The sequence below is a fragment of the Diabrotica undecimpunctata genome, chromosome 1, assembly GCF_040954645.1.
Source record: "Diabrotica undecimpunctata isolate CICGRU chromosome 1, icDiaUnde3, whole genome shotgun sequence".
In the NCBI taxonomy this organism is placed as follows: domain Eukaryota; kingdom Metazoa; phylum Arthropoda; class Insecta; order Coleoptera; family Chrysomelidae; genus Diabrotica; species Diabrotica undecimpunctata.
The window spans coordinates 169,203,177-169,225,526 of NC_092803.1; the positions used below are offsets into that span (position 1 = coordinate 169,203,177).

Sequence of the window (22,350 nt, forward strand, 5' to 3'; positions counted from 1 at the left end):
CTGTACATGACCTGTCAAATTTATAGGTTATGAAGATAAGGTGGTGTCATAAATTTGAGTTTTCAGTAGTACAAAACAAAGTGAACAATATGATATTAATTTAAAGTTTTGTGTGCATTTCGCTATTTTGTTTATCATTAGTGTTAAGTAACTACCTATTCAGAAATAGATAAACAAAGTAGAAGACTTAAATCTGGATTATTAGTAATTTCCAAATGTATGAATGTCAATTTTTATTTTAAGAATAAAGATATTAAGAGTTCAAGGCGGATTTACTAGGTAAACAGTATTATAATCTCTAAAATAGAACTAAAAAGAATCCAAACTATAATTAACGATATCTTTTTCTTTTTAGGGCACAGTCTACTTACTAGTTGGCCCCTAAAATTGGATAAAAAGGGTACATAAGGTAAGTCAAATTATTTGATTTTAAATGTTGTCGTAAAGTATACAAGATATATAATAAATAAAAATATTACAAGGCACAAATTCGTATGTTGTTACATTATCTATGATAATAATCAAAATGATTTTTTCATATCTATTATCATTAAGTATAATTAGTAATACAATTAAATTAACATATTATTTTCTTTGCTCAGATATCCGTTTTATCACATGAATGCTTTTAAAAGTAATGTGATTACTAAAACTAAACAATACCTATTTATTTTTGTTTTACAAGAATTAATATCATGTTAATAAACACTTGTATTTTATATTTGATAAAATATCTGTAGCTAGTGGTTTATATTTGCAGTCATGCAATAGAAGTATTATTTCATTATATGTTTGTAGAAATGTGGCCCACATTTTTCTGTATTCTTTTTTTTTTCACTTTAGAATCTGTCCTGAGCTTTAGTCATTGTAGTAATGAATTTAATCTTCATGTTTTTTATTCTACTATAAATGCAAATATATATAATGAAATATGATGCAAATCCTTGAAAGTATTCTGTACTTAACTTCTTCTAATATTTTTAGCTGTTCTCTTACCTTGCCTGTATTATTTATATCTGAAAGGAAAAGGTAGTTACTACAATATTCTTGGATATAATTTGTCTTGTTATCTAAGTGTTCAAGAGCCACTTTATTTTGCAATAGGTGTCATGAAATTTTTGTTTATTTTCAAGTTAAACTTTATGCCCCAAATATTTTTGAGTTTTATGATTTTTTTTCCGGTTCCTAACCTATTTCATGATATATCTTTAACTTTACATCTTTTGTTTTTCTTTACATTTAAGTTTATTGATGTCTATTGTATTTGCAAGGTCCATTACAATTATATGCTGATGACACATGCCTCATATATTTTTTAAGAAGACATCAAGTTAAATTATTAATGCTTGTATAGAAGATGATTTTAATAAATTCTAGATCACACAAGGTAACACTAAATATGGATAAACCTAATTACAGAGTTGTAGTATAAAAAGTGAAGCCTGAGAGAACATTTCAATTAAAAGTAGCACTTATAAAGCACTGACACCATGTAATATTAGGATCATAATATATAACTTTAATTCTATAGTTAGCTTTTCTCTTAATATTTTCAGATTTCCTCTTAAACTGTTTGTAAGCAATGTTTCCTTAGTACACAGGTTATTGGATCTAATGTGTCTTGTTTTGTTAGCATCCAAAACTATAGTATTTTTTCTGTCTCTGGTAACTCTTCTCTACATGCTCTAACTCCAATAGATTTTAAATAATTCTCTCAATCTCTCTCGTTTTGATACCTCAGTCTCAGTCTTCCTCTGGCTTGTTAATTTTCAGTCTAAAAACCTTTCTGACTGTTGCACCTTTCTTTCGCCTGATTATATACCCTACTGTTTTGGCTTATATTGAGTATATTTTTCAATATGTGTTTCATCACTGTTTTATGATCATTTTATTATCCCTTTGGTATATTAACTGGAATGGATGTATGATTTGATTTACTTCTTCATACTTATTTCATGTTTGCAGATAATTTCTTCGTAAGTTCTATTCTACAAAGCTGTTTTTTAAAAAAGTACATATTAATTCTTTTTTCCAAAAGTTTATAATGTCTTTCAACATATAATTTGAGCCCATCTACAATTGTATTATGTAATTTGACATAATGTACCATTTTTACCTTTTACTGTTAAACAACTTTGTAAGTTACTTGTGATGGTGCTAAGTATATTTTCAGAATAAATTACTTTATCTTGTATATTTTTTCCTCCAACACTGTCTCTCTATGTTTATTTATTTATATGCTATTTCTATAAAACCACCAAGAAAGTCATTATTAGGTTGGCTTTGACATTTCTTATACATCAGGGAGGTTACTACTTTAATCACTACTAAGTTTTGCTGAATGATGTGGCTTGCATTTATAAATTGGCATTAGCAAGCTGAATGATGTGGCTGTCATTTATAACATGGTGTTATTGGTTGGACCTATATTTAAAAAAAATTCAGAAAATTAAATAAAAATGGCAATCAATGCAACAAAAGCAAAAATGATTAAATATTACTTCCATACAATAGAGTTTTTGATGACTGGATAATAATCAGAAACACTAAAATCCTATCTCCAGCTAGGTATTAAGATTTAATGAATTGTTAGTGATAGAGTATGTCCTCAAGTATTGTGGACTACGAGAAAACATTTGGCCTGGTTAACGAAGCCAAAATTCTACTTAGTTGCACTAATTGTTGAGTAGATTATATACATGCAACAGCAAGTTCCGCTAATACTTCAACAAAAGTTTTACACTAATACAGAAATGATTATAAAGGGGCAAAAGAACAAGGATTATAGCAAGGTGATAACATCCTGCCAAAATTGTTCAAAATGCTGATGGAATATATATTTTTAAGAAACTTCGTTGGGAGAAATGGGAATAAAATTAGCATGGGTGGTTTTTGGTAAATTGATATGATATTTAAAACCAGCATGTCAATATGTATGTCAATAAATCGGATTATTACAATACAATATCTGGAGCACTGTACACTACTTACTGAAGGAAGCATATGCTTTAACAGTGGACGCTACAGGCTTGTGAGATGATGATACTTTTATTGTGATTTCTTCTTATTGTACCGTCTCCTTTCGAAGGTTGGCGATCCAAATGTCAATTGTAGCTTTGGAAACTGCTGCACAAAAGATTTCTGTGGATGAGCGGTCAAACCATTTCCTCAGGTCTTTTAGCCATGAGTTCTGGCGTCTTTCAACTGATCTTTTGTCCTGAAGTTTACCTTCCAATATGATTTGGAGTAATTCATATCTATCACCTCTCAACATGTGACCCAAGTATTGTATTTTTCTCTCTTTGATTATACTGAGTAATACTTTTTGTTTACTCAAGCGCTGAAGTGCCTCACCATTGGTAACTTTTTGTATTCATGGAATTCTCAGCATCCTTCTGTATATATACATTTCAACGGCATCTATTCTTTTTTCTGTTTCATAATCCATTGTCCAATTTTCACAGCCATACAATCAAAACAGAGAAAACGTAACATCTGATCATTCGATTTATTGTGATAGATCTTTAATATTATCTAATAGACTTCTTTCTTCCACATGCTGTAATTTAAGATGTTCTAATCTGTTTTAATCCTCAATCTAGTATATTGTTGGGATATCTCATTCCAACATCAGAAAGAAAAAAAGTAATAACTTGAATATTTATCTTCAATTGCAGGAATTGAACACTTTATTCTTTAAGACATTTGAACAATCGAAAGACCGAAAATTAATACTGAAGTATGTTTCTGCTTGTTCTAAATGTATATCGTATCATATATTAAATAATTGTGTACAACAATTTGGCCTCAACTGTTTTTAAGTATTATTAAATATTTTTCCAACCGATCCAAGGAGTTATATGGAATGATCTTATTATTTTTTTTGTGATCAGGTAGTGAGATGTTAGACAATGAGTAGAGTAGAGTAAATTTTTTGTAGGTGGCTGAGAAAGTGAGTATATTGAGTGATTTGAATCTGTCTCTACAGGATTCTCCCTCCTTTAGTCCTAAGATCAGCCGGACTGCCTTTTTTGGACTATAAAGACAGTTGAGCTATCTACTGCAGCACCCTAGAAGATTACTCCATATCGCATAACAGAATAAAAATTTATATACTGATATATACTGATAATCTACTGGCCTAGATAGCTCTTTAACACTCTTAATAAGTAGCAGGCTCTATTCAGTTTTTTTGTTGTATTTTGTATTTGTTCCCCCGATTCAAGTTCTGGTCAATATGAAGACCAAGAAATTAAACTGATCTAGCAGGTTCCGTATTTTGTGATAGAAAATTTATTGTATCTGGGAACTGTTCTCGTAACTGGCTGGTTCTAAAGTAAACAAAAACTGTCTTATCAGTATTAAGTAACAACCGATTTCCACTGAACCACTGTTCAGTCTTGCCTAGAGTTTGCTCTGCCACTGTGAGGAGTGTTACTAATGTTTTTTTCCAGAAAAGCACATTTGAGTCATCAACGAAATTTACAAGGTTTGAAGAACTACTTTTATAACGTCAGTATAATTTAAATTTAAATTTTTTAATACCTATATTTTTTAAAATATCTCCATAACTTCCTTTACCTATTTTAGCATTAACGTCGCCCATTACTGGTGCTATGTCATATCTTTTTAGTTTATTTAAGGTATCTTTTAAAGTCATAGTAAAATGTCTCTATTACTTCGTCTGTTTTATCTGTTGTGGGTATGTATAGTTAAATACATGGATCAAGTGGTTATTGAAAATACCATGGATCGAGAAAGGATGAAATGATCAAGTGATACAAAGAATGCATAAAGATACGCAACTATTGACAACAATTAAGGGAAGAAAAGTAATTTACTTTGACCATATCTCTAGAAACGATTTTGGTTTGGTTTTCTTCAGTTGATCGTTGAAGAAAGGTCGAAGAAAGGCGAAGCATCGGATGAAAGAAGTTCTCTTGGCTGCGAAACTTACGCCAATTGCTCGACATAAGGGAGACAGCACAATTATATGATAGATATCACCACAAGATAGAGAAGAATTCCAGTTGATGAATTCCTGTTTGGGTTTCCAAGTAATATATTGGATGTTCACTTATTTTACATTTTCCAGGATCAGTTTAGCGCATTTTATTGATGGCCTTGGGTGTATTTCATACTTCATACATAGTCTGGACCTTCCATGTGCATATTTTAATAAATTTCTTAGATTTTGGTTGTTTCTTATATGGGTGTTAAGCTTGGTGGCTACCTGGGATCGCTTGTGATCGTGTTGAGTTATTCCTCCCCTATATATCATGGATCTGTATACCAATATCCATGATCCACAATGTTTACTTCTAAACGTTTAAACATGATAGTTGCTCTAGGGGTATGGTAGAGTCTGTAGTGAAGTAGTTTTCTGTTGCCTTCTGCATCGTTATGCCGTTTATCTATTTGTTTGGTTCATTTGTCTTTGAGACCAATTTGTCAGTCTCCGAAGATAAGCTATTTTGCAATACCCACCTCTTGCTATACATTAATTCGACACCATCCGGATGCTATGCATCCGGAATCAATTTAGATAATCGAACATCAACGTATGATACTTGTACTCACGATGTTATACCTGACTTTGTCATAGATAATAACGCAAGGTCACATCGTTCGCCTTGTGATTCTTATGAAATATTTTATTATATTATTCTCAACTATGTATACTTATCTTGTTTCAGTGGGATTAAAATAATAAAAAGAAATCATTTTTACTAATGGAAGATTGATTGTTTATTCAGTCAATTTTACAATAATAATATATTATTTGATATCAAGCTCTTGCCTAGTAATGACATTTATGCTTCTCTACCTTAATCATAAGTTAGTTATTACAAAATGGGTGTATTTATCCTATTCATGGAAAATATTGTAGGCAGTTTTTTATCAGGATATAAATTTACTTTACTCATTCTGCAATTTGATAGTTTACATGTTTTGAGTGGGCATTTTAAACATTATCTTAAATACCAAAGAATTGGAAGCTAACATATCGTTACATAAATATAATAGGAGTTATAATTATATGTAGATAAACATCCTACCGTGCAATTTCGTTCTAAAGGGGGTGATAGACGTACGAGTCTATACCGCGATTTTGAAGAACGTTGGTTTTACTCGCCGTTTGTTGGAGCTGATGAAACCGCCTTAGAGTTTGGGTTAAAAATTTAATAAAAGAAAGGCAAGAAATTATCTGAGAATGTCTGAAAAATTATACAATGAATGGTTTGTCTTGAATTGCCTTTAGTGGCACCTATAATACAAAAAAAAAACACTATAATGCGAGAAGCATATATTAGATACCTGATAGACAAGATTGGAGACTTTTCTATGATAGACAATTTTGTCTAAAATCTGACAAAAATTGCCTACTTGGCTTGTCGATCATGACCGTCACGCGGTTTTACATGATGAGCCAAATAAAAAGTATGACAAACATGACGAGGCGCGAGCCAGATTCATAGATATGTAAAATTGCGGTATTGCAATGATACACTTGCTAGCTTTACCGACAAGCCATAAAACCGCGATTTTACTCGCGTATTTATCAGGACCAAAACATGTTTAAATGCTAGGAGGAAACCTCGTGTAACACGGTTTCGTTCTAATATAATCGTAATTGCATGTAAAGCTTCAAATAATAATATATTATACTATACAGAATGGAGAGGGGAAAACTATATATAAAGAGTGGCACTTGGCGGTCATTGCCAGAGTGCCACATCCCGTTTTTTTCTAGTTTTTATTCCGTTTTAATGACGTTATATTTATTTGTAGGTTCTTACAAATTGACTTTCAGTCCTGTATAATTATTATTTTATAAAGATACCAAAGATTATCATATATTTAATGAATACATATATAAGGATAACAAACGTAACGACATTGAAACAAAGCATGCTCTAGGTTAAGTAAGAACTTATCAGTGGTTACCCTACAAGAATAATAAAATACACGTTCAAGGAGAGTCCTTGCATTGTGGCTAAATATATATGTATATATATATATATATATATATATATATATATATATATTGTTATAATTAATAACATTTCATATCACATATTAATTTTTGATGATATTTTATTAAGGATTCAATTTCAAAACTTGAAAAGTACATGTATTAAAGGATTAAGATATGTGTATGGAATAAATCGTTCTAATAAAATATAGAATAAATTTTCCGTAAATGTAACAATGTATCGAATTTTAAATAATTAGTTTTTTTAGGTAATTATCTTCTTTTTCATTACAAGAATTAGAAATTTGTTACATTGTTTACTATTTTTATTAAGAACTAACCACAATTTCAGTTCAAAACACGTTTATTTTGACCTTTGGTTTTCCTCTTCGGAAATCGTTCTCAAAATTCTTTCTTTCTCCCCTTCCTTTTACCCTTGCAGGGTATCGGATTTGGGTTAACTATTTTATTTTCCATTCACCCATCTCTTCCATTCTTTTCTATTTCCTGCCATTATTTTCAATTCATCGAGGGATTTTTGTTTAACTTTTCCCGCCTCTATTACTTGCTCTTCTTTTTACGATGTTCTTTGCTTGATGAACTTTTCTTGCAATTCTGTTGGGTTGCTTGCTCATCAGATGCCCATAGCAGTTCATTTGTCTCTTTGCTATTGGTTAAATTGACTATATTATTGACCTCTGCAAAGTCTTCCCTATGTTGGGCTTTCCTTATTAAACTTTGAAAGTCTAATCCTGTCCAATCTTTGATGTTGCGCAGCCAGGTCATTTGTCGTCTACCCGGGCCGCGTCTGCCTTCTATTTTCCCTTCTATAATAAGCTGAAGGAAGTTTTACGTGTCGTGTCTAAATATGTGTCCAAGATAAGACGTTTTACGCTTCTTGATGATTTCTGTGAGTTCACGTTCTCTATTCATACGCCGTAAAACTTCTTCATTTCTAACGCGGTCGGTCCATGGAATTTTCAGCATACGACGAAATACCCACATCTCAAAGCTCTTTAAACGTCGTAACGAGCTGACTGTTAACGTCCAAGCTTCCACGCCATGTAATAGTACACTATACATACATACATATATACATAACACTTTATCATGCGGTATCGTAGGGACAAATCAAGATTACGGGTAGTGAGTAACTGTCGCATCTTTAAGGTGTTTCTTGCCTGTTCTATTCTACATTTAACCTCTTGTTCTTGGTCTAAGGTTTCATGTATCCAACAGCCTAGATACTTAAACTTTTTCACCTGTTCAACTAGATTGTTGTTGACTAGTATGTTTATAACTGGTGTGTGTTTTTTTGAAATTACCATTGTTATGGTTTTTTTTACATTCACCTTAAGGCCGTATAGTTCTCCTTCTCGCACTACTTTGGTTAACAGAATTTGTAGTTCTTCTTCACTGCTAGCAATCAGTACTGTATCATCGGTATACCTAATATTGTTCACGATTTTTCCATTGACTTTTATTCCTTCTTGTGCTTCATCTGGAGCATGTGCAAAGATGTCCTCTGAGTACAAGTTGAATAATAATGGTGATAGTATACAACCTTGTCTAACTCCTCTTTGGATGTTTATGGTTTTAGTATCACCCATTTCAGTTCTGACAAAGGCGTTTTGGTTCCAGTAGAGTTCACGTATTGTAATGCCGTTTGGATCTAGGTTCTTTTTTTGCAAGCATTCTATTAGCTGATCGTGTTTTACTTTGTCAAAAGCCTTTTCATAATCTATAAAGCACAAGTAGACATCTTTTTGTTGATCCCGACACTTTTGCATGAGAACAATGAAACTGAACAAATCTTCTCGAGTTCCCATACCGTTTCGAAAGCCAAATTGTTCCGGACCCATATCTTCTTCGTATTTTTTGTAAATTCTGTTATGGATAATTTTTAGAAATAGCTTCAGAATATGGGGCATGAGACTTATTAATCGAAAGTCGTTACATTTTTTTGCGTAGTTTGATTTGGGTATAGGCACAAACGTAGACGTTAATCAATCTTTTGGAATTGTACCAGTCTTGTATATACTGTTGAAGAGTCTTGATAATAGTTCTAAATTGTCTTCTTCTAAAAGTTGTATAATTTCACTATGAACGTAGTCAGGTCCAGAGGCTTTTCCGGGTTTCATATTTTTTAAGGCATATTTTATTTCTGATGTTAAGATGGGCAAGTCGTTATTTTCGATGTTTGTTTGTCTATCAATATTTATTGTTCTATCGTCTGAGAATAGGTTTTGTATGTATATTCGCCATTCAACGCTTATTTCTTCTATTGTGGTCAGGACTCTATCATCCGTGCTTGTTATTGTGCCACACTGCCTATCGTTTCTGATCCCACACATTTTTTTAATTTTCTTATGGAGAAGTCTATCATCATGTTTATTCTGTAGGTCTCCTATCTCTTCCCAAGTTTCTACATTTGGTTTAAGTCGTCTGATTTTTCTGGTACGTCATTTTCCTTTTGTCTGTTTTTAAGTTCTCGACATTCGTGGTTAAGTTCTTGTGATATCTTCTGTCTCGTTTTTATATCCTTGAGTAAGCTCATGTCTGATTTCTCTTCTATCTTCTCTCTTTTTATGCTTTTCAACATGTTTTTGAATTTTTCGACGAGCAAGGTGTGGTCGGAAGGGACATCTGCACCGGGGTAAGTTTTTGCGCTTTGTATGCTATTTCGGTATCTCTGGTTGATCATGATATAATCTATTTGGTTTCTGACGCAATTTTTATCATTGTCTTGTGGCGATTTCCATGTATATAGTCTGCGCGCAGGTAATTTGAACCATGTATAATAGTAATATTCTGTTCTTGGCAAAATTGAAACAGCCTATCGCTTCTTTCATTTCGCTGACCTAGTCCATGTTCTCCAATGATATTCTCAGATCTACCTTTTCCCACTTTTGCATTGAGGTCTCCCATTATTATCGATATTTCATGCTTTTTTGTAAGCTGCATTAGTTCTTGTAGGTCTCCGTAGAACTCTTCAATTTCAGTGTCGGGTTTATCAGTTGTTGGAGCATATACCTGTATGATATTGATATCGATTGGACTTCCATGTAATTGTAGAAGTAGCATACGATCCGAGTGGCAGACCACGTTTTTAATGCATTTTTCCATACCTTTGCTTACGATGATACCAACTCCATTCCAATGCTGTCTTTGATTGTTACCTATATAGTAGTATATTGTGTTGTTGTCAATTTTCATCGTTACTGAATTAGGCCACCTCATCTCACTGATGCCAAGGATACTAGTGTCAAGTCTATTCATTTCTTGGTTGGTGTTGTGGATTTTGCTGGCTTCAAACATACTTTTGACATTCCAGGTTCCAATTTGTATGATTTGTTTATTTTTAAATCTTTCCACTTTCGGGTGGGTCCTAGCCTTCTTCGTGGGGATTCTTAGCACCCCCTGACCATCTAAGGTCTGCCATGGAGTGGGGGCCAATTGTGTGGTTGTGCTTTGCATGGTCATTAGTCTAGGGAAATCTGACGATCTTTAATGTAGTGGTTTCCCGTTGCCTTCTACATCCTTATGCCGTTGACCATATATAGGTTCATCCGCCTTTAAGGTCAATTTCTCAACCCCAGGACAAAAAAGTGCCCTACCACTTACTAACTCATCCGCCCGAAGCCGTTGGTCAGTTAGTGGGGGATTGCTTATACCGGCAATCATTCGGTGATCGTTGCTTAATCTATCCCATTTCGTCTTTCCAACTATTCTTCTTATATATCTCATCTCCATTGCATTTATCCTGCTCTCTTATGTTTTCCAGAATTGTCCAGTTTTCACTTGTACAGAACACAGTCGGTACCACTATTGTATTATATACTTTTATCCTTGTCTCTCGTGTAAGTTATCATTATTCCAGTATTTGGGGCTAACGCATAGTATAACTTGTTTGATATCTTTGCTCTATTTGTTACTTCCCAGTCTATTTTTCCGTCGTTAATAGTTCTACTTCCCAGGCATTCGTAAGTTGTAAATATTTCCAATTCTGAGTTTTTATATTTTATCCTTATTTCATTATCTTCTTTGCCGCTGATTAGTATTATCTTACTTTTTTACTCGTTAATTTCCATTTTTAGTTCTTCTATTTGCACTACCCATAAATTCATTAGTCTCTGCATTTTATTCTTGGAATCTGCTATTAGTACTATGTCGTCCGCTTACATTAAGGACGCTATTGTTACCAGTTGTAATCTGTAGTATCCTATATTGCCTGTAGTTGACTGGTTATTTCTTATCAATTTGTTCATTACTATTATGAATAGCAAAGTGCTGAGACTATCTTCTTGTTTAATACCTCTCTTCCAATTAAATTGTTCCGACCCTTCCCCTGTTATTTGTACTCTTCTTTTTTCTCTTTGTAAATACTTTCTATAATTTTTATCAATGTATATGGTACATTTATTTTCCTTAAGCATTTCCCTATAATTTGTCTTTCTATCGCGTCAAATGCTGCTCTTAGGTCTATGAATGCTAATACTAGTTTCCCCCCGTGTCTATGCTTCTTTCTATTAGGTTCCTAATTATATATATGTTGTCATTTGTCTGTCTTCCTGGTCTAAATGCCGCTTGTTCTTCTCCCAGTTCCATTTTTACTTCCTGTCTTAGTCTCTTGTCTATCATTTTAGTATATATATTTTAAAGCATACTGATGACAGATATATTGCTCTATAGTTGTCGCAGTTTACATGTTCTCCTTTTTTGTATATTGGCACGATGATGTTGTTCTGTTAATCTTTAGAGATTGTTTGTTTTTTCCACGTCTCTTTATATATTTTCCATAGCCAGTTTATTCCTTCTTCTCCCATGTATTTTACAATTTCCTGTTCAATTTCGTCATCTCCACCTTCCTTGCCTATTTTTATGCTTGATGATCCTTGTATTACTTCTTCCCTACTTATTTGCTCTAGCTCTGTGTTTTCTTCGCCTTCATTTATTACATTGTCTTCCTTTATTACTTCGGTATCACATTTTTTCTCGTAATATTCTTTCCATACCCTAGCTATTTATTTTGGGTTTATTTGGATTTGCTTTGATGTATCTCTTGAGTTTATTTCCTTTAGTTTTCCTCCCTTCATGTGTCGTATTGTCGTTCAAAAGTTTCTATTATTTGTTACATATCCTTCTTGTAGTTCTTCTCCAAATTTTTTCTATGATTTAGCTTTTGCTATTCTCAAAATACAAATTGTAATTTTTACTAAAGGTGATAAAGTTTTTTTTGTACACACGATATACAGATTTGTTTCTACAAACATATTATCATTCATGCTTTTGTGTATTTTCTTACGTGTGAAGCCACCTTTTAAGTGAGACAGATGTTTGACAATACATGATGACAACTATTATAAGTAAAATACAACAAAAATATAATTTAAAAAAATTTTAAATTATTAATTTAAAAGAAAAGCGCATTGGCTGAACATAGATTTTTAAACTGAAACTAAAGCTGCAAAGCTTATTCAAGCTTCTTGATGAAAGTTATCTTTTGTCATGTTAAACCGACAGAACTTGGCTAATAATCGGTATTTGATTTATAATCCGATTTATGAATATCCTAAGATATAACAGGCTTTAGTGCTTTTGATTGGAGTCTTCGGATTTTGTAAGTATTTGAATTATTGATCCTGCCAGTGCTAACTGTACAGTAGTATACACTAAACATCCCTTGTAATTGGTAGGGTGATTTTCCTGGTAACTTACACATTGAAGACCTTTTATATTTTGTTTTGGGCATTTGGCCATTGAGACGATAGGTGATCGCCCACACATTTTATACAGCGCAGAGTCCTGTAGCAACAATTCTGTGAGAGATCGAACTGTTGACATCTTTGGCATTTTGGTAGTTCTATCTTCGGATGCAGTGGGCCAACTTTGATAAGAGAATTGAGTAGTTCCTTTATCTGGTATATTTCTTTATTATTAATGTGGTTATATATTAAATAGTGGCATATCTTTCTTTGCGCTTCTTTCCTTAAAATTGGAGATGCTTGCGTGCTCTTGCAACGCTTTTTTAATGTCACCTGGATGTGTTGAACGGTGCATATTACGTGTGACCACACGGAATCCGCAGTTTTGAAAGCAAACACAATTTTTTAAATAGGACACCCTATATATTTTCTCTTTAGATTCGTCTCATAATTACTGTTTTTACAATATGAAGTTTCACACTACTATACAGGGTTACTATACTACTATACACCTTTATGTTCGTAGAATTATGACCATTTTTATTTTGATATCGCTATGAAAAACACCCGGTATATAAAAAGGAACAGATAAATAATTATTTATTTTACATAATAGAGTAAATAATATGTTCTATTTTTTAAATTAAGTTTAAAAGAATTCATTGACGAATATTCGTATACAGGGTGAACTGCAAAAGAAAATTACGATTTTCTTATATTTTTAAATGTAGAACCCTATATTTTATTTTTTCAAAAATATTTCACGTATGATATTTTTATGAAGTATTTCCTAAACCTAAACTTTCGGGACACTGAAATTTCGGTAATACTTTAAAATGTCCCCTTCAACGTTTATGCAAGTTTGTAACCGATATTCAAATTACCGAGCTACATTTCCTAATATTTGTAAGTCAGTATTATTAAAAGGTTCTCTTATTCTATTTTTTATATCATCTGGCGTTGTTGGAGGCTTCTGGTAGGCAACGTTTTTTATAAAACCCTACATGAAAAAATCACTCTATATCTGAGGTAGATAGGGCATGTAATGCGGATGGAACAAGATGACCAGCTAGAAAAACGCTCCTTGATAGACCCATTGGCCAGAGAAGAAGAGGAAGATCCAGAACAATGTTCCTTGATAACATCGATGAAGACATGAGAAATATGGGAATACCTGCTTGGTGGAGAAAGGCGATGTATAAGGACGACTGGAGAGAAATTCTTGAGGAGGCAGAATTTCTTTACAACCCACAGTGAAACATTTTGCAGTATTAATGGCAAATGCATATTCAGAAAATCCAGAAATAATAGCACCATTCGGACGGTCGTCAAAACATGTGGGCTAATCACATAGTCGCCAACAATACCACCCAAATATTTATAGACTAACTTGTATGACTATGACTGTTAATAAAGTAGTATATTAATGAAAATTATGCCGACTCACTGTTTTCACATCTCCAAAAAGCACATATCGAAAAAAAAATCGCTCCCTATGCACTTGCTGCTGAGACGATTGACAAAAAGCTAATCTGCGATGATAATCAATTGACTCAATTTTTGATGTAACTGTATGCGGTATTTTTGCCGCCGAAGTTTGACTAATGTCATGTTGAAGTGAAATTTTAGGAGTTCTGATGTGGGGATCCTCAGTAGTAACTAACAGCACATCATATTCCTTTTCTTCACTTATAACAGTTTTGGTTCTCTCATTTGTTTCTTATACAACAGATCCAATGCGAACAAAACGATTCATTAATTTTTCAAAAGCTCTGACGTTTGGCTTCCTACGTTCAGTATATCGCTGTGAATATATTCTGGATACAAGTAAACTATAATTCCACTATTTGGAAGAGTGATTTCATCGTTTGAAGGCAGAGAAGTGGGGAAAGACGTATGAAAATCCAGTGGCGTACACTCACTTTTATTTCAACGTTAATTATATTTTTTAAATATTATTTGTTCGAAATAGGCTACAATATAAATTTATTTACAGGTTTTTACTGACGTTTCGATCTCTATATCCAAAGACCGTTTTCAAAGATATACACGATAGTTACATTTATTTTATTTGTTTATTATTATATAGTATTTATATAATATTATTTATATAATCTTATATTATTTATTTTTTTTTCTAACTTTAAAAACGGTCTCTTTATAGAGATCGAAACGTCAGTAAATTAAACATTTGAATATATTTTGTGGCTTATTCCCTACATTCCCCTAAAAATACAGAATGCCATAAGCAAAAAGCTATAATTGATGGATTCGACCGTTACTTGATGGAAATTCATTTTATGTAACAATAAAACACTGAAAACTTTGTTTTCGAAACTTCCACAAAATTTATTATAAAATCTTATCACTACAGCTGTTTCGGCAGAGTGCCTTTCTCAAGTGATCTATTTTTGGTATGCATTTACACTTTATAGTCTTTAACGAAACAACTTTATAGTCTTTAACCAACTTGAGACAAACAGTTCTCCCCTCCTTAAACTATTTGGTTAAAGACTATAATGTGTAAATGCATACCAAAAATAGATCACTTGAGAAAGGTACTCTGCCGAAACAGCTGTAGTGATAAGAATTTATAATAAATTTTGTCGAAGTTTCGAAAACAAAGTTTTCAGTGTTTTATTGTTACAAAAAGCTATAAAAAAACAAATAAATTTGCAGAAAGCTTATTGATGCTACCCGGCTGTCGCGGAAGTTACACTAAAACGTCTATTGACTTGACCTGACCAGGTTCTAATTTTGTTGAGATTCTCTTAAACCAGCGCTCAAATACTTCATAAGTCATTTCTTCATGATAATCTCCTGTTTTTCTTGACTCATATTGAAGCAAACCATCATCAAGGAACCCTGTATCACTTCCTATATGGTTAATCATCAAACGTCCTTTCCTAATGGAGCTTTTAATCCTGTAAAGCAGCCTTCTATAAATGCTTCGCGTTTACCTTTGACATTTAAATCTTGCCAATCTTTTCCAACTGTATGACCTTCGTTAATCCAGGTTTCATCCAAATAATATGTTTTCCGTTCAATGCTGCGAAGTCTGCGTATTTCTTTAAAATATTTTCTTCTCCACACAATAATTTCTTTTTTTTTGATAACACACTTTTTCTGTTTTTACATATCGAAAGTTCATTTCGCGCATAGTTCTGATTAATACTCTACGAGATATCTTGGGTAAAAAGTAATTGTTTTCGAGCCCTTGAGAAATCGAGTTTTTCAGTGTTGGAATTTTACTCCGAAAATAAAATGTCTTGTCTAGTCATCCAAAACAATGTTTTTCTATCTTTAGTTTTACGTTTTACTTGCTTTTTATTTTCCGATGTATTTTTAGGCACATGATAAATACAGCTAATGGATACTTTTGTTAAACTGATGCCATTTTTCTGCATCATGTAATTCAAATCCTTCATATCGTATCACTACCTTCTCTTCTGCCGTTAACATTTTGCTGTCTTCTCTTAGAACAACTCGGTTGTTCGTCCATTATATTTTAATAATCACAGAATATAATTAAAAATTTACTATAAAACGACAAACTCCAATAACACTAGGATTATCACCACAAACTTCAACCGCAAAAAATATAATCACAAAAGGCAACAGAAGCATTCGAGCCAGCACCGCCTATGTAAATGAACGTTTCTTGCTTCGGCAGGTGCGGTGGTATTACCGCTACGATGCTTTACAAATTCCCAAGTTGCCAAGTTTTTGAAACGGAATGGGAATGAAATGTAACAGATCAATTTTTATTTTATAAACTTAAATATGTAACAAACCTGAACATGTAAATAAAATTTATTTCAATACAATTTTGTGCTAAATTTTTACTATTGAAAAAACTCATTTTTTGGAATTTGTTATGTCGGTAATAATAGCTGCGTCGAAGAATTCAGGTTTGTGTGACCATAACTGCTACTTGTAAACAAGAATCGGCTACACTGTACGGCATCTTGTGGTTACGTCTGCTATAGAGAAGCACTAATAAATGTACTAATTATTAATACGCAAATTAAACGGGTAGTTTCGGGGGCCGCTGAGTACTTTTAAATTGAAGGACATTCGGCGTTTAAACGATGAAATCACTCTTCCAAATAGTGGAATTTTACTATAGGCAATTCGAATTTCCAATACCCAGATCATATCTGTTAGTTAATTCTTCTACAGAAAAATTTATTTTTAAAATTAAGAATAAGCCACTCAGATCGATTAAAAAGGTAAAACTGTCTTGATGTAAAAAATATGAAAACCGTCATTTTTCAGTGTCTACTGTTAAGTGATACAAGTGAAACAAGTTTTACTTATTAATATTTTCAAGGCACAATCGACAGTTATGAATGTTTTACTAAAACTTTTTCATTTATATTTTGTATTAGTTATTTATTATTATGACTAAAATAATTATTATAAAATAATTATTTTATAATAATTATTTTATATATTAAAAAAGAAAAAGAGTTACCAGCTGAAGTCCGTTTGAAGAGGTTTACTCTCCGGACACTGGAACTCACTTAAAGCATGGGTGTATGTTACCTGAAGTAAAATTTAATTAAAATATTAAACATCATATAATATTATCAACATCATGTACAATCTTTGGTAACACAATACATTTTAAAGAGTTTTTACCCAAATATTTTGGTGGCTCAGGCATGGTAACCTGTATTTTAACCTGATGATGGAACTGTTGTTCCGAAAACGTTCGTGTTTTTAATGTAGCCCTTTTAAGGGTTTTTATAAAATATATTTATAAATATATATATATACAAAGATTAACCTCTTTTTGTGATACGTGGTATACAGCCAGCTGCAGGAATTATTTTCCTTGTGGATTTTATTTTATATATTATTTTATAATAATTATTTTATTATGTTTTGTCATATGTTTTTAATATAATTATTTTTGTCCCTTCTGCACAAGTGTTTTATAGTTGTATTTATGGTGCATATCTCTATTTCTTTTTGTTTTGAATTTTAAGTGCCGTTTCTAAGTTTTCGTCTTTTTTCTACAAGATTGAGAGTCTCTTCAGTCATCAAATGTTTTTCCTAGCTGTTTTGTCTTTGGGATTAGTATTGTTGATGGCTTCTTTATATACCTACAGTGTGTTTATTTCACAGTGATTTCGAAATAAAAATAGTCATAACTCGGTAACTACCCTGTATAGTAGTGTTAAACCCAATATTGTAAGAAAATTATTTTTAAATAGCTTGTTTGGATATTCTGTACCTTAATGGAATTATTGACCAATGTCGCACTATAAACTCACCCTGTATATATAGATATAGGTAATGGCTGCTCATCCCTTCGGTGTTCCGCGGTTTTAACCTCTTTACAAATTCTATTAATGTTAGATGTGTGAACAGTTTTGCTCAGGCAATAATTTTGTAGTGTAGCTTGTTTGGTGTTTTTTAATACAGGACTGTCATCGATACGTTGACGTTTCTTTTGGTGAACTAATACCTATTTACAAAATTTTTTACCACATCCGCGTCTGAGAGGTCTTCTTGTAGTTTATATATTTTAAAATTTGTTAAATGCGTATGTGTGATAGTTGTTACGGGATTGGTTATTTTATGTTGTTCATTTAGCGAATCGAAGCTGCCTTTTCGATTTCTTCCAGATGGAATAGTACGGACTAAGCAGGTTTTTCTAATGGATATATTCATGTCCTCACTGCATCAATAATTAGACGGGTCTCGGTTATGTGCTTGGTAATTCATAGTTCTCCACTAATTACAACTAGCGATTTCTATACTTTTAGGGATAACACTCGGACATATTTTAGTTAATATACCGGGTTATCAAATTAATATTTTGTTAATAAAAATGTAATATAGTAAATAAGTTTGGAATATTTCCTTACTGGATAATTATTTTGGTTATTGATCCATTTGTTCTTGTAAATCAAAGTTATCGCTTACGTTTATAAATCTATGAATAGCAATTAGCAATATAATCTTTAAAAAATCAATTACTAAATAAACATGTTTTATTTTTCAGTTCTCAAGGAGCTGTTCTAATGGTTTACCTACGACTTTCCTGATTGATCGAGAATATACATGTTCTTACTAAAACATCTGTGATATTCAAGATGTGATTGATACTCCTTCACAACTTTGCATAAACTGCACACAATTCGTTAATAGTATCCACAATATTCAACAACCAAATAGCTCACAATGGAGAAAGACCAGAAACAGAAAAACTCAAAACGTCACAATGCAACGGACGCACACTCGAACCGCCACAATGTCAATTCCAGCTCGGGAGTCCTGATGGTGGGACCTAACTACAGGGTTGGTAAAAAGATCGGCTGTGGCAATTTTGGAGAACTGAGATTAGGTAAAAATTTATATAATAACGAACACGTCGCTATCAAAATGGAACCGATGAAATCCAAAGCGCCTCAACTTCATCTAGAATATAGATTTTACAAACTCTTAGGTACTCACGAAGGTGTACCTGACGTTTATTACTTTGGACCCTGTGGTAAATATAATGCTTTAGTCATGGAACTGCTGGGTCCCAGTTTGGAAGACTTATTTGACATGTGTGATCGAAAATTTTCATTAAAGACTGTGCTCATGATTGCAATTCAATTGCTTCATCGTATAGAATACGTTCACTCTAGACACCTTATTTATAGAGACATTAAACCAGAGAACTTCCTTATTGGAAGGAGTAGTACTAACAAAGAGAAAGTAATTCACATTATAGATTTTGGACTAGCTAAAGAATATATTGAACTGGAGACTAATAAACACATACCCTACAGAGAGCACAAATCTCTAACGGGTACAGCCAGATATATGTCGATAAATACTCATTTAGGTAAAGAACAATCTAGAAGGGACGATCTTGAGGCTCTAGGACATATGTTTATGTACTTTCTGAGGGGCTCTTTGCCTTGGCAAGGATTAAAAGCAGATACCTTAAAAGAGAGGTATCAAAAGATCGGAGACACGAAACGTGCCACTCCCATTTTTGTTTTATGTGATGGTCATCCTGAAGAGATGGCGGCATATCTAAGATATGTAAGGCAATTAGACTTTTTTGAAACTCCTGACTATGAATACTTACGAGAATTGTTCATTTCTTTATTTAATAAAAAAGGATACACCGATGATGGAGAGTTTGATTGGTCAGGCAAGACGATGAGTACCCCTGTAAGTGCTCTTCAAACTAATGCTCATGAAGGTCTCATATCAGATAAACCGCTCTCTCCAAAAAGGATTGCTTTTTACGGCGGTTGGCAAAATCCGTCCAAACAAAGTGCTTTAGGAAACCTCACTCCCGCTGACCGACATGGATCTGTCCAGGTGGTGAGTTCCACAAATGGAGAACTTAATACAGATGATCCCACTGCAGGCCATAGCAACGCTCCCATCACTCAACCGGTCGAAGTCGAAATCGTGGACGAAACAAAGTGTTGTGGATTCTTCAAGAGGAAGAAGAAAAAAAGTGTACGTTCTAAATGACTACAGTACAGTGAGACGGACCAGCAGCTAGTACTATTGTCATCTAGACGCAGTAATGCTACCTTGAACTGAGATTTCGCGAAAAGACCACTGTCAAATTGTTAATTAAATATTGTAGTACTCTAAGAATAGTCCTGATTAAACTTAAGATTTAAGTCCTACCATATCTCTGTGAGGTTTTGTTTAAGGACCTTACTCGCATTTTTTCAGTAAAGTGATCAACTTGGACTTTAATAGAAAATATTTCCAGATATGTTGATTAAGTAAAATATTATTATGATTATTTTTAAAGTATGAGCTTATAATAGTTCGGCCTGTGCTATTTATGTATGTTTGTATGTATGTATATAAGAATCTTTATAATTGTCGCTACTTTCACTCATTGAATTGACTTCCATCTTGCTCGGTCTTCCCATTTTTGCGCACCTTATACTTGATCTGTTCTAAATCTCTAGTCTTTCTTTTAGCTGACATGGTTATTGGATTGACAGGCGAAATTTTAAAAATATTTAGAAAGTCTGGATTCAACGTGAGTTGCCTATGGTTTCTCTAAACGTTACTTTACACTGTTACATTATCAGCCACTTTACATAGGTACAATGCATGGCAAAGCAAATCAAACTGCTGACTCATTATCATCCATTTGGTTTATTTTTCATTATTTAAACCTTAAATAGATGCAGTATATTATTTATATATATGCACTTACACGATAAAATTTATAAACGATACAAATCTCAATTTCAACGTTTAAAACAATTTTCTTTCAGCATACGCAACATTGAAGTTCCATATCGGTAAAGAAAATTTAGTTAAGGTAATCCATTTCCATATATGTTCCCATTCTTCATTTAGCGAGATTTTCAGCTCTTGAATCGTTTCTGGCAATGGTTGCCTCTTTTTAATCTTTTTCTAAGGATCGTAGGATACAACATTATCCTCCAGAGACTGTCGTATGTATCTGTTCCCTTGAAATTAATTCAGTGCGTCCGTTGAAAGAAACACCCGCTCATACCATAACACCTCCCCTACCAAACGGCGTTCTGGGTGAAATACAGCAAGGTGAAAATCGTTTTTAGGGTCGGTCTCCTCCATACATCTCCTCCGTCTGAAATATGAGTTCCTCGAGCTTCTATCAAACGACTAGCGAAAACATTTGACGTTAAAGCGCGATTCCGTAATGCGAAAATCTTTAAAAAACGTCATCACGCTGATCTCTGCACCATTTTCTGCCTGATCCTGGTCTTCTACTTTATTCTTCAGTCTGACGATACTGCGTAAGAGCGTTATTGCCGGTACTTTTGGCAATACTCAAATGATTTGCAATATAACGTATACTGCGTCCAACGTCATGTAATGCCACAAGTTTTGTATTATTTTCGAGAGACATACTAACACGATTTGAAAATATTAACGAGCAGTGATCTGAAACTTATCGTAAATGTAATAAAAAATGCAAAAAATATGTTGCTAGTAAACAAAAATTGCATGTATATCCACTCTGTAGTAATTTACTAAATGATTAAAAAGGTTAACACATTCCCTTAAAGGTACGTGCGCACTTGACGGAATCGGGCGGCAACGGAACGCATCACTAAAGCCCGGAATTAAATTCTACATTATTTACCGACAAACGCAACGCACATTTACCGTCACATCAGCTGAGTCAGTGGATTTGCATATTTCATGGAAGATGGATCCAAAAATTAGTACTATTAGTTTGTTGTGCAAGGAAAAGGAACATCAAAATAAACTTCCAAAAAGGAAGCGTAATAAATGGGTGTATAAAATTTGTAAAAAGCGAAAAAGTAAAAAAAAAGATTTGTAAAAAGTGAATTTGCTACTTTATTTTATTATTTAATCTATAATCAAGACAAATCTTACTAACACTTCAGAATGAGTCACAAAAATATCAAGAACTCTTATCTATTGTTAAATTTGATCTCATAATGCAAAACAACATTTAGAAAGTCTATTCTGCCAAAAGAACGTATATAGTTGCCTCGTGTGTTCTGATATTCCCTTTAACAATTCAAACCGTTCCCCTTTTCCTTTCTTTTATTGAAATAGTTTTTGTTACCAAAATCGTACAATTTCTTGTACCCACTAACGAGTACATTATATTTTTCTTCGTCCATTTTATTTTCCGGTTAGTCGTTGTGGTAGGGCTCACTA

At 33.0% G+C, this 22,350-nt stretch overlaps 1 protein-coding gene across 1 annotated transcript; it reads left to right on the forward strand.

Annotated features, from left to right (window-relative positions):
• The first annotated feature begins 24 nt into the window (after nucleotides 1-24).
• On the forward strand, nucleotides 25-21,626 carry gish (casein kinase I gish). Its single transcript, XM_072520502.1, has 3 exons — nucleotides 25-279; nucleotides 356-409; nucleotides 18,698-21,626. The coding sequence occupies exon 3, from the start codon at nucleotides 18,877-18,879 to the stop codon at nucleotides 20,173-20,175; it is 1,299 nt and encodes a 432-aa protein (XP_072376603.1). The 5' UTR covers nucleotides 25-279; nucleotides 356-409; nucleotides 18,698-18,876; the 3' UTR covers nucleotides 20,176-21,626.
• The last annotated feature ends 724 nt before the right edge of the window (nucleotides 21,627-22,350 follow it).

Excerpts from the sequence above, each read along its gene's own strand:
- gish (XM_072520502.1), top strand. The coding sequence starts at position 18,877 with ATGGAGAAAGACCAGAAACAGAAAAACTCAAAACGTCACAATGCAACG.